We start from the raw sequence: 19,321 nt of genomic DNA on the forward strand, positions 1-19,321 counted from the left end.
AAGATATGGTGATATTGTAAACTGCTAATAAGCAAACATACCTGAGAAGGACCATACTCAATACCATTTTCAGATGGACACTTTTTATGAATGGAGCTTCCTAAAGTTGTTACATCCGACCATACTAAACACTTAGTTTGCCAATCAAAATCTAAAGCAACCACATTTGTTAAGTTATGAACTAATATTGTATTATGGCCGGCTAAATCCACTTCTCTAATGTAATATCTGTTGGAAAATATCAGTCGAGCTTCCACGGCTAGAATACAGATAAAAGTTTATTTGAAGCAAATTAATTTTTAAAACTTAAATACAAGTTTTTCTATGTGCCAGCATTAAAATTTTTCATTATTATTGCTTAATATGAATTTTTCTTACTCGATATAGCTTTGCAGGTATGATGATCTGCTTTCATAGAATAGCCAGGTCCGCATGAGCATACATAACTACCATGAGTGTTTCTGCAATGTTGACTACATGGTCTGTCTAGACATTCATTAACATCAGAACAGAGATGCCGGTCACTGAAAACATATTGCAATCATAAGTAATAAGTTGCACTAAAATATAAAAATAACTAAAAAAAGCAAAAAAATAAAAAAATACATATGATGTTAATTAATCATAAAATTAAATGCACCTCGATGAAACATTAAATCCTTTTCCACATTTGCATTCATAACCGACTTTAAGATCAATGCACTCTTGGGCGCAAATCGGAGGTGTACCTTCGCACTCATTTATATCTGTAAAATATTTACAATTATCATTACAACTCCAACTGTGTTAAATTATGGCAAAAACGATAAATACGTACTGCAAGTAATTTCATCACCAAAATCACCACAATCGTTTTCTCCATTACATAAGAGTGTAGAATTGATGCATACTCCATTTGGACATTCAAATAGCTCAGGACCTTTACAAGGAAGTAGTTCCTCTTCTATAAAAAAGATTTAATTTAAAAATATTCTAGTATCAAAATATAAATTGCAATATATTTCAATAAATCCATTTACATAAGCCACAGTACAATTGACAACAAGTGAAAAATCATTTGCGCTGTGTTACATTAGATACATACTACACAGTGCTGCATCTTCATCACTGTTATCTCCACAATCATTGTAACCATTGCAAATAAATCCTACTAAGACACATTTTTGATTCTTGCATAAAAATTCAGAAGAATGGCATTGGGTTATGTTTGTCTGAGGCTTTACTGGTATGCATTGTTTTGGTTCATCGGAACCATCTTTACAATCAATGTTTTTATCACAATAGTATTTCTGCAAAAAAAAAAAAATCAATAAACTTTTAATATTAACTATTATATAAAAATTAACTTATAACAATAAATAGCAAATACAATAAATTATTATTATGCAAGAAAACTGGTAAAGTTCAAGTTCAATAAAAAATTCATGATTGCTATTAAATAAATAAAATATTACTTGATCGATGCACTCGTGGCTGAGACATTGAAACTGATCAGGCATACAAGTAATGTTTGGCCTATTGTGACAGCCTTGTGAAAGATATTCATCCGCACCACCTACGCAGTCAATTTCTCCATCACATACCCAAGACCAAGGTATGCAGCTTCCTGTAGAGTTACAACGGAACTCCCACTGAGCGCAAGTTCTATGGGCTAAATAAAAAAAAATACTATTAAAATTATAGTTTAATGATTGATAAAACACTTATATAAAATATTGTAGATAATTTACCACAATGCTGGCTTTCATCAGAACCATCCAGGCAATCGGGCATTCCATCACATTGCCACTTAGCTGGGATGCATTCGGAATTCGAACAACGGAACTGATCGCTTCTGCACCTATGCTCTATAATGATAATACAATATCAAATATGTTTATTGAAAAACTAAGTGATTAAGTAAATGGTTTCTTAAATACTTGCCACAATTCTTTTCATCAGAGCTGACGCCATCAGGACCTGCATCCCCACAGTCATCTTCATCATCACACTTCCATTCTGTAGATATGCAACGCCCGTTAGAGCAGCGGAAACGATCAGGACCACAAGACGTTGCACTCATGTGACCCTCTGGAACAAAATCAATGCCAAATTATACACACCAAAACTAACTAAAAACCATAAAATACTAAGAAAAAAACATATATAACTTACCGGTACAATTCTGTTCGTCCCAAAAGTCCCAACAATCATTTTCACCATCACATAACCAATTCGGATGATAACAAGCCGTTGTATGAGGACATTGTACCGCTTGCTGTCTGATTGATGCCGTTGATAAAGAAGTAACTGTTGCATTAATTAATGCACTTATAACCCTGTCACCTCCAACCATCATAAGAGATTCGTGAAGAGCGGCATCACTGCAATCTACTGGTGGACAACCCATTTCGTCGGAAGCGTCTGGACAATCTGGATCACGATCGCATCGGAGCTTGGAGCTAATACAAACTCCATTTTTACATCTGAAATTAAGGTTTAGAGCCCAATTATTTTTTAAAAATTCATTATAAAATGAAATAGATTTTACAAAAACTTTTTATTTATATTTACCTAAAATGTGTACTGTCTGTGCAAGAACAATTTGTTTCGTCGGTTCCATCACCACAATGGTCTTGTCCATCACACATTAATTCTGATAAAATACATCGCCTGTTCCCACATTGGAAGAAATTCTCTGGGCATACGCGCAATGCTACAAAGTAAAGTAAATGCAATATTTGAATTTTTTTATGAATAGTAGATATAAAATCAGTCACATACCACAATAATTGCTATCTTCGTCAGATGCGTCTTGGCAATGATCGATTCCATCACAAGTTAAAGACATTGGAATACATTCGCCTTCTGTACATTGAAATTTGGATGGTTCACATTGTTTAACTTCCGCTTTCACACATCTCTTGGAATCTGCACCGAGTTTATAACCAGCTGAACAAGAACAATAAACTGATCCGTACTCATTCAGAGAACATTTGTGCTCACAACCACCGTTTAGAATTGAGCAAGGGTTTGCTTGACCTGTAATTAAATACAAACTATTTATAAAAGAAAATGAGTTATTAACATAAATTTTATTATTTACTTACAATCTAGTCCTTCTCCATGAACAGCGACTATTCCCATTGGTCTAGGTAAATCTTTTCTTAGGAATGTTACTTCTTCACCAGTGTACTTGTTGCATCGAATGACCGCATGCAAAACCCAGTCAGTCCAGAATATATATTCATTGTAAATAGCCAGAGCAAATGGATGTTGTGGTGTTGAATGCACAATTACCTACACCATATTAATAGTTTAATTGAAAGAAAAAGTATTGACCGAAACAGTACAAAAATCTAAACAATTACAGAAAATAATAATAATAAGTTTAATAATAAGAGATAAGAACCATTTAATTATTTACCATTCTGTTGCTGCCATCATAATCAGTTCTTTCAATTTTGTCTAATCTTGCATCACCCCAATATAACTTTGTAGCTTTGTGGTCTAAAGTGATCGCATTAGGCATTCGAATATCAGTCGTGATAATACTTTCTGGGTGAAATCCAGTGGTAAAAGCTCTTTGAATAGAAGGTTGCTGTGAATTCCAGTTAGTCCAAAACACTAACCTATAAAAATAAAATAAAAAAGAAATTAAAGCAAGAACAAATAACACAATAAAATTATAATGTTCATACATTTGGCATCCATCTACGGCAATTCCACGAGGCTTATCATTTGGCTTCAATCTTACGACATGCTTAACAATTGGATCGGCTAATCCAGTCTGATTTAATTCCATCTGACTAATAGTTGCAACATTGTTGCATGTCCAGTATAAAGTGTTTGTTAATTGTTCATATGCCAAACCTTCTACAGATCCTTGCTCTGCAAAAAATAATATAAGATATCCAGATAAATAATTTTTCATATAAAAGAAATTTTTATAATACTACTTACTGTCAATAATCGTAGTATGATTTGTTCCATTGAAAAATACACTATTTATAGACCCCTTTTGAATATCAGAATAAAAGAGGCGACTCCTGGAGTAGTCATAAGCAAGTCCTATTACATTTCTAACCAAATCCCGATTTTTAATTGTAGGATAAGGCGAGTTTAGATCAGTCTCATCAGTCACGTGAATGGAGTCAATTAATACAACACGTGAATACATGAGGAAACTATCATAATCTGAAAGAAAATTAAATGAAAAATATTATATATTGTGTAATTATTAGTATATAATGTAATTGATTTTACTACTGACTTTATAATCATCCAAATAAATTTTCTAATAGGTAATAAAAAAATCAATTAAATAATATTTAAACAATTTGTATACCTTTACAGGACTTGCCATCAGCTGCCACGTTGCCATGAGGACAAGCGCATACTGGGTGAGTTCCATTAAACAGACAAAGAACTTCACAACCCCCGTTCTTTATGCCACATGGATTCATTCCAGATTGACGTGATTTTGAGAATATTTTAATATCCTTCAAAGAATCTCCAGAACTTCCTAGCAATGTTGTGTAATCGGATAGATTTGTGATCGGTGCAGACTTTATGCTGCCTCTATCATGGGTACTAAAAAAAAACAAATTAAAATAAAGAATCACATGATGTTTATTATGAAAAAGCAGTATTTTATTATCATAATTTAAATAATATTTTATTTAGGTCTACTTACGTGTCTACCCAATACAGTCTATCATTAAGGAATGTTAAAGCAATAGGGTTAGTGATTGAATGATTCAGTAACATTTCTGCATTTCGGCCGTCATAGTCCATTCGCATTATAACATCATTTGTGCTATCGCACCAATATAATTTATGTCTCTAAAAAATATTTTAAATTATGTATCTGCACACAAATATCAATAATCTTTAATATAATAAATAAATTATAATTAAAATATATTTTATTGAATAAGTTATTAATTATATCGTCCTTTCATGAATCAATCAAAATAAATTGTACTCACATCATAATCGAGTGTCAATCCTGAAATACTTCCTTTAGTATTATTGATAAGATCAATTTGATTAGAACCATCTAAAGCTGTTCTTTGTATTGTTATTATGAAAAAGCAGTATTTTATTATATATTTAAATAAATTTTTAATATTAGGCCACTTAGTGTCTACCCAATACAGTCTATCATTAAGGAATGTTAAAGCAATAGGGTTAGTGATTGAATGATTCAGTAACATTTCTGCATTTCGGCCGTCATAGTCCATTCGCATTATAACATCATTGTGCTATCGCACCAATATTTATAAAATAATTTTTATCCATAAACAAGATCTTTACCAGACATCCAATCAACAGGAATATTATCTAATGATTCATATTGTTCCACGACTGTTTGACGTTCTGTACCATCTCTATGAATTCTGGTGATAGTTCCATGATCATTGTCCGCCCAATATAGAAAATCTGTTTCTATAAATGAAATAATATGAACATTAAAAATGAGACCACTGAATAATGCCAAAATATATACTAATTAATTGCATATCAACAACCAAAATTTGTGTTTTAGAGTTTTTTTTAGTATGTACATACTTTTATTATTATGTTATACACTATGTGAATATTAACCTGCATGAAAGTCGACATTGGACGCCATCGAGACTCTGGATATAGGTCCTAAAACAGCATCAGTGTAGTCATTATCAGTGGGCAATCCCTTAATTTCCCAATTCATAGAGTAGAAAATAAACTCTTCAATACCTAGCAAATATAATAAAAATTATAATATTACACAAGTTGTTTTTCAAATAAATAATAATCAACTCTACTTGAGTCTACTCACCAATACATTTGTTAGGATTATTTGCATCTGTCTTGTAACCGGTTGCACATTTACAGACATGTTCTCCACTAGAAATTGGCAAACAAAGATGTTCACAGCCTCCTTTATTTGCAGAGCAACTATTGTTACCATGTTGTATTGCACGGTCATATATCCTTAGGGATAATATGTTTCCTATAAAAATACTAAAGTCAGTCATTTTTTGTTATGATATGATTAGATATCAGTTATTTTACCTGTATTATTTCTTACAACTTCTCGTTGTCCACCAGAAGTTTTATCACATTTGTGAATTGCATTGTCTTTTTGATCAGCATAGTACAAAAAGTTTTTGTACACGGTTGCAGTTGTGGGCTGAGATTTTGCGTCAAGCGGCACCTAATATTGAACATGTATTATGATTTAAAGTTATATTTTTGAAACTATATAAAAATAAAATACTTACATCTTTTACTAAATTGGTTTGAAAATCGTAGTACTGAATTAGGCCCACCTCCATATCCACCCAATACAATCTTTGGTCCTCGATATCTACACTCAAACCTAAATTCGGGTAGTAATAAAGCGTAAGTCAGTGTAAATATATAAATAATTATAATGTTTTACATATATAATATAATAAATATAAAATTTATATTGCATAGATATTAATTCTATTTTCTGAAATAGGATTTCAGTATGAATTAACTAAAAAGAGTAATTCATTATAAGAGTAATGCAACAAGTCATTAAGAAACTCACTTTGTGGATTTACGAGCAGTTGATCCTCCACTTGGGTAGTTAGAGCCCTTCTGTTATTTCCATCCATAGTACTCATTTCTATGAAATATGATGAATCCTTCTGCCTCACCCAGAATAAATGTCCTCTGTTAATACAGAAAAAATTTAAGTTAGTATAACAAATATCATTAAATATATATTTAAATTTACCTAATAGGGTCTAAAGCCAAAGCTTTGATGTTGTCTAAATCATGTTGTAAAATTATTGTCCCGTATTCACCATCAAGATTATAGACAGATATAGTACTATTTATATTCCCTGATGCTACAAACATATTATTTGAGATCCAGTCCACAGCAAAACCAGTTGGATTTTCAATGCCTAAAAAATTTTTTACATCGATTTAATCTATTAAGTCTATTATGTGTTTATTGAAACCCAAAATGGAATAAGAGGTTTGTGAAAAATTTATTTGTTATTTCACCTGTATCTAAGATGGTTTTTGTTGGTCCTCTAGTTAAGCCAGCACTCTTAACTTCATTTACTTGAGTATCAGACCAATATAATGTAGCTTTTGCTGCAACAAATTCTATTTGAACTGGCTGAATTACTTGCGGAATACTTATGGTTGGAATGGTATGATAATTTGGTTGCATCAAGTCTACACCGCGAATTTCATTTGGACGAGAAAACAAAAGTACTTGCTCATTTACTAAAATAATTAGATAGTTCTATAAAAATACATTTATCTTAAATATGTTGAGTCTATTCTTTTATAATACAAACTATTGCTTACCAATGCAATTTTTTTCATCTTTTGCTAATCTCATAACATGAGGGCAATCACACTTATAAGTATTGTTGCCATTTAGAAGGCATAAGTGTGAACATCCACCGTTATTGACACCACATGGATTTTCAACATCTAAGACAACAAAGATTTCTTTAAATTAAGTTGCAGTTATGGTTATAATATATATCTCATCAGAATTTTTAATATAACTTTAATACAAATAAATAATGAGTAATTTAAATCTATATTATACCTCTCGGCTGTCTGCTAGGATGCAGTATCTGAATATCGAAAGGCTGAGTTAAAGTTCTCTGAATAATAGACACATCAGAACCATTCCATTTATTGGCTCTGATAACTGAATTAGTTCGCCAGTCTGTCCAATAGACATGGTTCTCAAACAGAGCAATCGCAAATGGATGCGACAGAGTTTCACGATCTCGCATCACCTCATGATGATCCCGACCCTCATAAGTAGTCGTGTGAATTGAATCTGAACTGTTGAAAGGATCTATTATAGCATTATGATAAGATAAACACAAACACCAACCATACATTTCCAAATGTATTAAAAACATAAAAAAAATAATCATCAATAAATCATTTCATAAGGGCTCACCGCGCATCAATCCAATAAACTCTTTTCAGATCATAATCCAATGTGAGACCATTGGGCCATGCTCCATCGGTGAGCTGATCCACTTTTACAATCACAGTTCTGTCATATCCGGCCATAGTGCACCTTTCTATACGAGGAGCTGTACTATCCCAATCAGACCAAAACATATAACTGAAAATATAATTCTTATTAACTTCCCGTAGGGTAAGTTATTGCAATGGGCCGAAAATCGGAATTGAAAATTTTTACATTTCTCGACGTTTTGAAGGTTTCTGAACATTTTGGCATACCTCAGAAAAAATGGATGTGTGTATGTGTGTGTGTGTGTATGTATGTATGAATACAAATTTCCAGTCACGTTTTCGGGCGCACGGATCAACCGATTTGAATGGTTCAAAAAACATTCGATTCCTATTGATAAGGAGATGTACTGATTAGTTTTTGGCAAAGGCAGGTCCAGCAATTACGGAGATAAAGAGCAAAGAGTGCAGAAAATAGAAATCGAGTTTTTGAGAGAACGGAGCATCCTATTTGAATGATCTAAAAAACATTCAATTAGTAATGATTGGGAGAAGTGATAATTAGTTTTTTGCAAAGGCAGGCCCAGCCATTTCGGAGATAAGGAGCTAAATGTACAAAAAATGGCAGGTTTTGAGAGAACTGAGCGTCCGATTTAATTGATTCAAAGAACTTTCTGCTTGTCATGACAAAATAATTGATTTTGGAAAAAAAAATTTTGTTCCAACTTTTTTTTTTTTTTATTTTTTTGTATATCGAAAATAATTCAGATTTTATTTTTAATTCTGACTATAGTTCTAATATACTTTACAAATAATTTCAACTTTGCAATTCAGTTTATATAATTCTTATAAATATTAGACAATGTTACAATTTTTATAATAATCTATTTAAAAACATTCAGTATTCTTCGAGCATTTCGTTACGGTACGGGAAGTTCCAGCAATTTGCCTTAAGGCACAATGCCACCCACCGCACTAGTTTTATATTAATATTATCTTTTTCAAACATATTCAAAAATTCTAAAAAAATACACTAAAGACTGTTTTTAAAATGAATACTTGAAAATTAAAAATCCAATATTATTTAAAAAGATATGTAACTGAAAACCGTACCCAAATCTTGGATCCAGAGCAATGGCTCTCGGACTTTCCATGTCGCCAGCGACCAAAGTTCGTCTGAAGCTGCCATTTAATCTCGAAACCTACAATATATTCAATACTTAATATTATAATTATTTTGAACAAAGTTGTAAATATAAAATTGATTTATATATATAAATTCGATAGAAATATATCAATTAAAAATAAAATAAATAACTAAAATTGAATTATTAAATTAAAAGAAAGTTTTAATTACCTCAATTTGGTCCAAATTGCTTTCTACCCAATACAAGTTTTCACCAATCCAATCTACTGCCAAACCTTCAGCAGTGGCTAAACCAGTCTGTACGACTACTTCAATGTTACTCAAAGCTAAGAAAAATATAATACAATATAGCTCTCAATATCAAAGTACATATATAAAAAAAAATCAAAATTCAATTTTTCTTACATGCTCCTATTAAGGTTCCACGATATATTTTATCATCTATAACATCAGTCCAAAAAACTATGTTCGTGTTGTTTTTATGCCAAAAATCCAATGCTATAGTATTTTTTAAACTAGCAATTAGAGCTTTGACCTGATATGTTTTCAAATCAACTCCGCGAAGTTCATGGCGATTACTAAATATCACAATTGGTGATGATTCATCTATAATCAAATATTTGAAACTATTGAAGTAATTCCAAAATTGTGAAACAAATATGAAACATGTTAAATTTATAATACCTGTGCTTTTGCAGGTAAATCCATCACTTTGAAGTAAATAGCCTGGATTACAAGCACATTTGTGATGTTGATTCATTTGAATGCATTTTTGTGAACAAGTTCCCCATGATTCGCATGGATGAGCATCTGAGCATGTCCTTCCATCAGCCTGCAAGTATTGAAGTAATGGTATGACATTTACTGATCTGACATTATGTTTTTAACAAAGTTAACTCGATAATTACCATAAATTGAGAAATTAGAAATTTAGAAATATATAAAATGTACCTGTAAATGTAGATGCTTAGGGCATGAGCATACTAAACCTTCAGGAGCGTTGTGGCAATAATGACTGCATACATTAGAATGATCACATAACTTTTCGCCTAATAAAAATAATTGATTCCATTATTATATAATATTTTAGAGAAAGCATTTTTAAATGTTACAAGAAGTTGTCTGTAATTTGCAGTCTAAAATTCTTCATAAACATTTTGGGACACTGGGTAAGTAAACAAATAACTTACAATATCAAGAAAATAATGACTTCTAGCATGTAAGAAGACTTACTACAACGCAGTTCTTCATCAGAGCCATCCATGCACTGAGTTTTCCCATCGCAAAGTGATTCAACAGGAATGCATTTTGTGTTTCCATCACACCAACGTGATGGGTGATCGCACTGAGCGACTGGTGGAAGACTCTTTCCTGCAAATATAAATTACAAAATAATGAATTTAAACAAATCAATCAATTTTAATTCAGATTAGGAGTTTTTGATGATGTATCACCTGGCGCAGGTGTCGATTTTGATTTATAATCAGTTTGTGTACAGTTTGTTTCATCAGATCCATCTAAACAATCGGAAATGCCATCGCAGTAGAACTCCTGCAAAGTAAAATCATATGTTACAAATTACTTAAATTTTATACAATTGTAAAAATTTTATAAACTTGCCTTCCTGATGCATTCGTGATTTGAACACGTAAATTCATGCAACTCGCACGTTATAGGATATTTTTTTCTAGTTCCATTTCTGGTTTTCGTTTTCTCCGGATTTTGCTTTCCATTGTTACATTTAGCTTCATCCGATCCATCTGAACAATCTATTTCACCATCACATTTGTCGGAATGTGGAAGACATGTCGAATCAGCTGCACAATATATCTAGATAATGAAGAAAATTGTGAAAAATAAAAAAAATCATGTATATAGTGAAATTGTTTTAAATATAATCTCTAAGTCAATGTCTGCCGATCTTACTTGTTTCGGCGGGCACCATTCTTGGCAGCCTCTTTCGTCAGAATTATCTTTACAGTCGTCATCGCCATCACAGTAATATTCAAATGGAATGCAATGTTTATTTTCGCAGACGAATTCAGTCGGATCACACTCAGGATATTCTGTTATAACGTTAATATTTAATATTTTCTTCGATAAAAATACTGTTATAATAATTTTATATTAAAATTTTCTTGTATAAAGGTATAAAACTAGATTCTTACTGCAATCAGCATGCTCATCTGAAGTGTCGCCCATTCCACAATCATGATCGGAATCACAAGTCCAGGAAAGTGGAATGCACCTGTAAGAAAAACCAAATCAAATAAAATATTTTAGGCATTCTTATACATTGTCAAATGATCTCAAAGATATTTTAAATATCTAAATATATTAGTTTCTTTGGTTTATAGATTTAAGTATATCGGGAATATAATAGATTAACATATAAACAAAATTATAGATAACATGAAACATACCGCCCAGTAATTTTACAGGTAAACTGCATAGAAGTGCAGGTTATATTATGGCAATAAGCAGGATCTTCATCAGATCCGTCATCACAGTCTAGAACAAACGAGAATTCTTTAGATGCAACAATTACAAAAATTTTATGAAATGTTTTCAGTATGAATTACCTTTATCTCCATCACAAACCCAATACTGATTTATGCATCGTGTAGAGTCGCAGCGAAATTGATCGGCCAAACAAGTAGAATTCTCTATAAACAAAAAAGATTAAAAAAAATCCATGTTACGAATGAAAATTATTTGTGCATTATAAATTAAGGATTATTTCTATGTAATGCTTACCACAGGCTCCGCCTTTAGAATTATCTTCGTCAGATCCGTCACCGCAATCCTGATCGCCATCGCATACATGTCTCTGGTCAATGCAGCTGTAAACGATATACAAGTTAAAATATTCTTTGTTCATATAAATTATAGTAAAATAAATTATAGTGTATTCATTGTGCACATTTACTTGTGATTTTTGACACACTGAAACTGTCCAGGAGCGCATCTAGGTTTGACTGTGTAATTTTTCTGCTCTATGCAGGTAGTTCCCAAGGCATTTAGAGAATGACCATCTCGACACAAGCAGATTGGGCGCTCCGGTGTTGGTATACACAATTCTGGACAATACGTATCATTGGAGCATTCGTTAGATCCTAAAAATCATAAAAAGCAAACCATAAAGTTAATTAAATAAGAAGTATTTCTTTATGTTATCACATAATTGCTAATTTAATTATTCAATCAAATACTTACCCATTTGTGTCATGTTATCAAATATTTTGATATCTAATAAGGGAGGATTTTCAACAGCTAATACAGTCGTTGTTTTATTTCCCAGATGATACCTCTGTACAGTTCCGTTTGCAAATTCTGTCCAAAATAAGAAATTTTCATAATAAGCCAAGCCGTATGGATTTCGTATCATTGGGCCTTTCAAAAGTAATTCACGTCCTGTTCCATCTAATGATATTCTTTCTATTCGGCTCAATTTCGAGTCACACCTAATAGTGAATATGAAAATTGTATATATCAATTGAGACAATCTAAAAATTACTTTTAGAATTTTTTTATTAAATTATATAAAAAAATGATTTACATCTTTATATAACCATTATCTCACCAGTATAAATGCTGCGCCAAATAATCAATTGTAAGTCCGCTCGGCCATATAACGTTTTCTTGTATAAAAACGTTCTGATGCGTTCCGTCCATCCAAGCTTTCTGAATACGTCCAATTACTGTTTGCAAAGCACCAGTAGACCAATCAGCCCAATACATATACCTTCATTTTCAATATATTATTGCATATTAATTTTTTTTACTCATAAAAATTATAATATTCATAATTAAAAACAGTATTTTATTTGATATCTACCCTTTCTTTGGGTCCACAGCAATAGCTCTTGGGTGCATGTTGTTGTCCTGAATTAATACTTTTCGATGCTTAACATTTGACAATTTGGCAATGCTGATTTGATTCAAAGCTTCATCTGTGAAATACAAATTATTGCTCAACCAATCAATAGCAATTCCTTCGCAATTGTTTATGCCACTATCAATAACAACTTCTCGTTGAGTTGTTTCTAACTTTTGACGTTCGATTAAATATCTGTAATAATATGAAATAATATTATAAAATAAATAAATTATATTCTATCAATCATTATATTTTTAGAATAGAAATAAAAATATATGCTCACCTATGCACATCGGAGTAATAAATATATTGCGTTTTTACGTGGTAATCTATACTTCTCGGTTTACCAAGATCCGTAATTGGAACCATCACTTCTGGATGTTTACCTTTTTCTGACATGCTGATACCTTTTATCATGGCTGGTTTGTCTTTGCCAAACATTAAAAATGCGCTCTGCTTTGCAACTGAAATAATAATTCGGAACAATTAATAGTAAATAAAATTTAATGATATTTTTTTCTGTAACGATGATTAATACGATTGATAATGATTAATAAAAACATGATAAATACGAATACTTACCAACACATTTTCCATGAGTTTTCAATCGGAAACCAGGTCGACATACACATCGTGCTATTGGAATATTATTTTTCCAAGCTGGAATGCATAAGTGAGAACAGCCGCCATTATTCGACCGGCATGGATGAAAAACTAAAATAAATAGATCCTTATACTATAAAATGCAAAATAAATAGCTTTTGATAAGGCCAATATTTAAATATGAATAATATAAGAGAATATATAAGAATATGATTTATTATGAACTCACCATCAGGCTGCAGTTGCCTGTGAAAAACATGAACAACATATGGTCTGCCAATATTTTTCACTATATGTTGATTATCCTGAGCATTGTGTTTATCAATTTTTATAATACTGTTATTTCTCCACGAGGAAACAAATAAGGAACGTTCAAAAACGGTCACCCAAAACAAATTTACTGCCTGAAACAAGAATCTAAACATAATATCAACTATATCATGCATGTTTTCGTAAATATTTTTGGATATGTTACCCTTCTAACAGTTCTCTTATTGCTACCATCATAATCTATACGTTCGATGGAGTCTAAATAAGTATCGACCCAATATACATGCTTCTTAGGTAAATCCAATGAAATTCCATATGGATACACTATTTTCTGATTAACTAAAGTTGTTCTATTAGAACCGTCCATGAGGCAACGATCCAAAGTAGGAGGGCTATGTCCCCATTTTGTTACAAACATCAATCTATTAAAATATAATTATTATATATCTATTATTTATATAATAAAAAATAGTTTTATCTATTACCACATACCCAGTGGTTGGATCCAATACTAAGCCTCTTGGTTTACTTAAATCTATTTCTAAAATTATAGTACAATATCTTAGACTTGTATCACAAGCAAATATCATCTCTCTAGTATCATCTAAAAAATACCAATTCCCGCTTATCCAGTCTATCGCCAGTTGGTGAATGGCTAAAAATAAATCAGAAAGGAAGTAGTACATTTGGATATATATCTAATATATTATCTCTTAACTTATATAAAATATAATAACGATTTGTAAAGGTTAATGAGTTAACATTTCGTTTAAGACAAAAAAGGCAAATTTAATATGTAATTTTTAAGCGATGTGATTTACGATTATAAGAAGCATTCCGCAATTCCTTAAGTTATGTACATAATATAAACAATGCATTAAATGAAACCGCATAATTTTTACTGTGCAATCACGACTAATGTATTTCCTACTTTACGTGAAAATGATGCCACCAAACCTACATTCTAAGGAAGAAAACATAGCTGGTGCCGGCATAGACCGGCGATGACTCAAATTATCAGCTTCTGCACAAACAAGCGTCGACTTTGTCATGTTGTTGTGGATGTAACACACAGTCCTTTGTCGGTGCAAAAAATCCAAAGCGTGCGAATTAAGAACCTAATAATATTAAATCAGCATAATATATGGAATTCCCAAATGTGACAACTATTCGAATAGCAAGTGAATAGAGCAACATTAAAATATTACGCTTCTAAAGCGAAACAGATGATAATGTGCTAAATGTATATGAAATACCTTAATGCCATTATTTCCAGGCAAATCACCCCCCGTCAGTGAAGTTCGTCGAATTTCATTCTGTGTTGAAAATATGATAGAAGCCTCTTCATCTAATGGGACTAAAATATAAATAATTTGCTAAAATAACAATTTAAACTCTACAATATTAAATTAATTTTTTTACCATTCAAAGCTATGCATGATGAATTTCGTTGGGTATAACCCGTAACGCACGAACAATTGTATGATCCTGGCAGATTATGACATGTTTGCTCACAAGTGCCATCAATTTGACATTCGTCAAAATCTGCAAATAAAAATATTAACATCATAAAGAATAGGAAATATGATTTATACCAAAACTTTATTATTATTCATTAATTACTTATTTTGATACTATGAAATTTTTAAAAAAAGTGCTTATAATTAAAAAACATTTTTAACTTCCCGAAGGAGAAGTTTGTTTTCATAAAAAAATCTGATTCGCTAATTTTATGTTTTCTCGGCGTTTCAGGCCATTCTGAATCGAATGAGACAAAATTTGGAAAAAGTGTGTGTGTGAGTGTGTGAACAGATTTTTTGTCGTAAATCGATGTTTTCTCAAAAACGGCTGGACCGATTTCAAAAACTTAAAAGCCATTCGATGTATCGCGATTCTGAGTCGATTTTGAAAATTCAAAAACTTATAACTGTTCGAAAGATATTAGTTGGAAATGATACTGATTAGTTTTAGTTGAAAATCTACCGACTCGTTTTCTTGTAATTCGTTGTTGAAAAAAAAATTGAGCCGATTTTTATGAAACTTTTTTTGATGATATATATCATGGTCCTATACAACTTATTGAAATATTATGGCCTTACGACAAGCAGTTTAATTTTGAAAATTCATCAAAGTTTGAGAAAATAATTCGTTTTTTTGACATTTGTTAAAATTACATTTAGACGATTTACTTGGTATAACGATAAAGTACTTGGTCTTAATGAATATACTAAACCATTAAAGTGCTGCGGAAACTGGTTCAATTATAAAAATTATTGATTTTTGAAAATTTGCTTTCAGAAAATACTCCGAGTTAACGCGTTCGTTCGTTTTCAATTATGTGTAATTAATCCACTCTGAATACTTTTAATTACTCATAAATTAATTTATTTTTTATTGATTAAGTCGATTATTTACACATATCGGGAAGTTCATGTAACTTGCCTCAAGGCAAAGTACCAATACCAACTAGTTTAAATTTTAATTATGTGAGTATTCATTAGTTTTATCGATATTTTAGTTGTTTTGGGTACTCCATAACTTAACAATTAAATTCAATTAAATGTTTATGTTAAGGATCAATGTGTAAATTGAGGAAACAATTTCGTAAGTTTATTAAAGTTTTTACATAAATAAATAACTTGTAGTGTTTTATTTTATACTCACCAACACACCTAGAACCATTAGGTTGCTGACCGTCTGGACAATAACACATTGGACCTTCCGGCGTAGTTCGGCAACCATAAGCACAGCTTAGTAGTTCGCATTGCGTTTTATTTTCTGTACAAAAACAGTACATAATAACACTAATAAGCAACAAATAACCAAAATGTGTACAAATATTAGGACACTAAAATTAATAAATATATTCGAATATGAGCCAATACATCCCTGTCAACATAACATCTTTCGATTCTGAAATTTTGCACTTGAACTAACACCACTTTTTGGCTTATAATCTTCTTAATATGAAAGTTTAGATAACACAATATACTTACGACAATGATCCCATTCATCGCTCCCATCGGGACAATCCCTGTGGTTATTGCAGAAGAGACTGAGCGGCCGGCACTCTAAGGTCTCACCGCAGCGTGCTTGATTTACTGGGCATGGATTTACGTGCCCACCTGGGAAAGGATTAAGAATGAAATGTTATTTATTTGAAGCATATTGAGATAATCCATATTTCATCCGTAATCTAGAAATTGTCAACATATCCCATGCGTTTCCACTATAATGGAAATTTTTAAAATCTCTGAAGAGGACACATGCCTCCGTGGCGCAATCGGCTAGCGCGTTCGGCTGTTAACCGAAAGGTTGGTGGTTCGAGCCCACCCGGGGGCGATATTTTTCTTGCACTTGCAAATCGACAAAAGTGCATTTGAAATCTACTTTACTAATATATATTTTAAAACAGAATTTATTTTATCTATGATCACTGTAATAATAATTCAATATTTCAAATACAACGATTGTGCATTACAAGTAATTTATTGATTTTTTTTTACAAATAACAGATAAGCTATTAATTAACTAGTGCGGTGTATGGCATCGTGCCTTAAGGCAAATTGCTGGAACTTCCCGTACCGTAACGAAATGTTCGAGGAATACTGAATGTTATCAAATCAATATTATTATAAATATTGTAGCATCGTCTACTATTTACAAGAATTAAATAAACTGAATTGCAAAGTTGAAATTATTTGTTTAAAGTATGTTAGAACTATAATCAGAATTAAAAATAAAATCTGAATTATTTTCGATATACAAAAGAAAATTTTTTTGAAAAAAAAAGTTAAAACAAATTTTTTTTTTTCAAAATCAATTATTTTGTTAAGACAAGCAGAAAGTTCTTTGAATCATTTATATCGGACGCTTAGTTCTCTCAAAAACTGCCATTTTTTGCACATTTAGCTCCGTATCTTCGAAATGGCTAGGCCTGCCTTTGCCAAAAACTAATAAACACTTCTCCCAATCACTACTAATTGAATGTTTTTTAGATCATTCAAATCAGATGCTCCGTTCTCTCAAAAACTCGATTTCTATTTTCTGCACTCTTTGCTCTTTATTTTCGTAACTGCTGAACCTGCCTTTGCCAAAAACTAATCAGCTCATCTCCCTATCAATAGGAATCGAATGTTTTTTGAACCATTCAAATCGGTTGATCCGTGCGCCCGAAAACGTGACTGGAAATTTGTATCCATACATACATGCATACACACACACACATCCATTTTTTTCTGAGGTATGCCAAAATGTTCAGAAACCTTCAAAAGGTCTAAAAATGTAAAAATTTTCAATTTCAATTTTCGGCCCATTACAATAACTTACCCTACGGGAAGTTGAAAATAAATTGAAATATAAACATTTTCCTACATGCTAATGACTGGTGAAACTGGCAACTGTCAAAATTAATAAAACTATCAAAGTTATTAAAGTGGTCAAAACTGATAAAAATTTACAACTAATTTAATAAGTGGTACTAGAAGAAACGTATCAAACTTACTTATAAGTATAGAAATTAAAATTGAATAATATATATCAATAGCCAAAATTACAAATAATTTATATTTATTTTTTCAATTAATAATAAATTAAAATTGGAATTTTAAACATGTGGATTTCATATACATATGTTAAAGACAACAAAATTTTATTGTTAAAACCGTCTATTTTATTAAAGTTAATAAAACTATAAAAGTTAGTAAAAAGTACAAAATAAAAGAGGTAAAAAATAAAAATTATTTATTCAGTGTTATTAGCAGAATCGTATTGATGTTTATATTTTAAAAACAGATCGAGTTCATCAGAATTTCAAATCATTATTTCAAAATTTATTTCATATGTTTATTTATGTCTACCTCTCATATCGTATTGTTGATAATTTTCACAATATACCACATATAAAAGTGAGTCACGAAAAAAATTATTTACTTAAAGAAAATCGTCATCCTAATTTCTTGTGAATATAACATACTGGAAACCTTGTAAAAACTGAAGAAAGATTATGACAAAATTTAGTGCTCTCTAAAGTAGAGAGTTACCTTTAAGTCTTAAGAAATAAAGCCATGTAAGGAATACCTAGGTGCAAGTAAAGAAATATAAGCATAAGCTGCAACACCTTACGAAGCCCTTATAATGCCCCTAAAAACTTGATATTTTTATGAAAAGCTTTATTACAAAAATGTAGCGTATCAAAGCACATGTATCACTTTAACTATTTCTAATATTTTATATTTTGCAATAATTTTGGTATGCTTAGCGATATGATATCTAACATCATAATTTCAAAGCAAGTAAATAGAATTATAGAGTTTTAATCCCCAGCGTCTTTTGAATTGATATATGAGAATATCCATAACTGAACACGCATTATGCAAACAGGAATACCTTATATATAATCCTTTATAATTCATATAATTTCTCAGTTCAAATTTATTTGCCTAATCGGATTAAAATCTATATTG

General features: G+C 31.2%; 1 protein-coding gene and 1 non-coding gene across 2 annotated transcripts in view; one reads left to right on the plus strand and one right to left on the minus strand.

Moving 5' to 3' along the window:
* LOC113386311 (prolow-density lipoprotein receptor-related protein 1) overlaps window positions 1–19,321 on the minus strand; it is a 113,756-nt gene that overhangs the window by 9,193 nt on the left and 85,242 nt on the right. Inside the window, exons 4-59 of the mRNA XM_026624100.1 lie at window positions 16,853–16,981; window positions 16,521–16,634; window positions 15,279–15,401; window positions 15,113–15,213; window positions 14,818–14,974; window positions 14,349–14,511; window positions 14,062–14,278; window positions 13,816–13,990; window positions 13,566–13,697; window positions 13,267–13,447; window positions 12,942–13,175; window positions 12,687–12,848; window positions 12,320–12,567; window positions 12,033–12,219; window positions 11,861–11,946; window positions 11,686–11,769; window positions 11,527–11,614; window positions 11,272–11,351; window positions 11,030–11,169; window positions 10,724–10,933; window positions 10,558–10,654; window positions 10,337–10,474; window positions 10,055–10,152; window positions 9,788–9,935; window positions 9,509–9,709; window positions 9,314–9,429; window positions 9,070–9,158; window positions 7,937–8,107; window positions 7,571–7,815; window positions 7,321–7,449; window positions 7,009–7,236; window positions 6,734–6,905; window positions 6,545–6,669; window positions 6,249–6,346; window positions 6,040–6,181; window positions 5,804–5,977; window positions 5,590–5,721; window positions 5,288–5,430; window positions 4,971–5,246; window positions 4,676–4,824; window positions 4,328–4,572; window positions 3,943–4,176; window positions 3,681–3,870; window positions 3,407–3,611; window positions 3,090–3,279; window positions 2,764–3,021; window positions 2,554–2,695; window positions 2,155–2,465; window positions 1,924–2,070; window positions 1,731–1,847; window positions 1,455–1,651; window positions 1,085–1,289; window positions 818–943; window positions 641–746; window positions 379–524; window positions 42–259 (exon numbers count right to left, since the gene is read on the minus strand). Coding sequence (XP_026479885.1) covers window positions 42–259; window positions 379–524; window positions 641–746; window positions 818–943; window positions 1,085–1,289; window positions 1,455–1,651; window positions 1,731–1,847; window positions 1,924–2,070; window positions 2,155–2,465; window positions 2,554–2,695; window positions 2,764–3,021; window positions 3,090–3,279; window positions 3,407–3,611; window positions 3,681–3,870; window positions 3,943–4,176; window positions 4,328–4,572; window positions 4,676–4,824; window positions 4,971–5,246; window positions 5,288–5,430; window positions 5,590–5,721; window positions 5,804–5,977; window positions 6,040–6,181; window positions 6,249–6,346; window positions 6,545–6,669; window positions 6,734–6,905; window positions 7,009–7,236; window positions 7,321–7,449; window positions 7,571–7,815; window positions 7,937–8,107; window positions 9,070–9,158; window positions 9,314–9,429; window positions 9,509–9,709; window positions 9,788–9,935; window positions 10,055–10,152; window positions 10,337–10,474; window positions 10,558–10,654; window positions 10,724–10,933; window positions 11,030–11,169; window positions 11,272–11,351; window positions 11,527–11,614; window positions 11,686–11,769; window positions 11,861–11,946; window positions 12,033–12,219; window positions 12,320–12,567; window positions 12,687–12,848; window positions 12,942–13,175; window positions 13,267–13,447; window positions 13,566–13,697; window positions 13,816–13,990; window positions 14,062–14,278; window positions 14,349–14,511; window positions 14,818–14,974; window positions 15,113–15,213; window positions 15,279–15,401; window positions 16,521–16,634; window positions 16,853–16,981 — 9,119 coding nt within the window. The remainder of the gene's footprint in view (window positions 1–41; window positions 260–378; window positions 525–640; window positions 747–817; window positions 944–1,084; window positions 1,290–1,454; window positions 1,652–1,730; window positions 1,848–1,923; window positions 2,071–2,154; window positions 2,466–2,553; window positions 2,696–2,763; window positions 3,022–3,089; window positions 3,280–3,406; window positions 3,612–3,680; window positions 3,871–3,942; window positions 4,177–4,327; window positions 4,573–4,675; window positions 4,825–4,970; window positions 5,247–5,287; window positions 5,431–5,589; window positions 5,722–5,803; window positions 5,978–6,039; window positions 6,182–6,248; window positions 6,347–6,544; window positions 6,670–6,733; window positions 6,906–7,008; window positions 7,237–7,320; window positions 7,450–7,570; window positions 7,816–7,936; window positions 8,108–9,069; window positions 9,159–9,313; window positions 9,430–9,508; window positions 9,710–9,787; window positions 9,936–10,054; window positions 10,153–10,336; window positions 10,475–10,557; window positions 10,655–10,723; window positions 10,934–11,029; window positions 11,170–11,271; window positions 11,352–11,526; window positions 11,615–11,685; window positions 11,770–11,860; window positions 11,947–12,032; window positions 12,220–12,319; window positions 12,568–12,686; window positions 12,849–12,941; window positions 13,176–13,266; window positions 13,448–13,565; window positions 13,698–13,815; window positions 13,991–14,061; window positions 14,279–14,348; window positions 14,512–14,817; window positions 14,975–15,112; window positions 15,214–15,278; window positions 15,402–16,520; window positions 16,635–16,852; window positions 16,982–19,321) is intronic.
* On the plus strand, window positions 17,125–17,198 carry Trnan-guu. The gene has a single exon. It is a non-coding gene; the product is annotated as a tRNA-Asn (tRNA).

This window comes from Ctenocephalides felis, unplaced genomic scaffold (genome assembly GCF_003426905.1).
Source record: "Ctenocephalides felis isolate EL2017-DRISC unplaced genomic scaffold, ASM342690v1 CF-g0.4_SCAFFOLD_03571, whole genome shotgun sequence".
Lineage (NCBI taxonomy): Eukaryota > Metazoa > Arthropoda > Insecta > Siphonaptera > Pulicidae > Ctenocephalides > Ctenocephalides felis.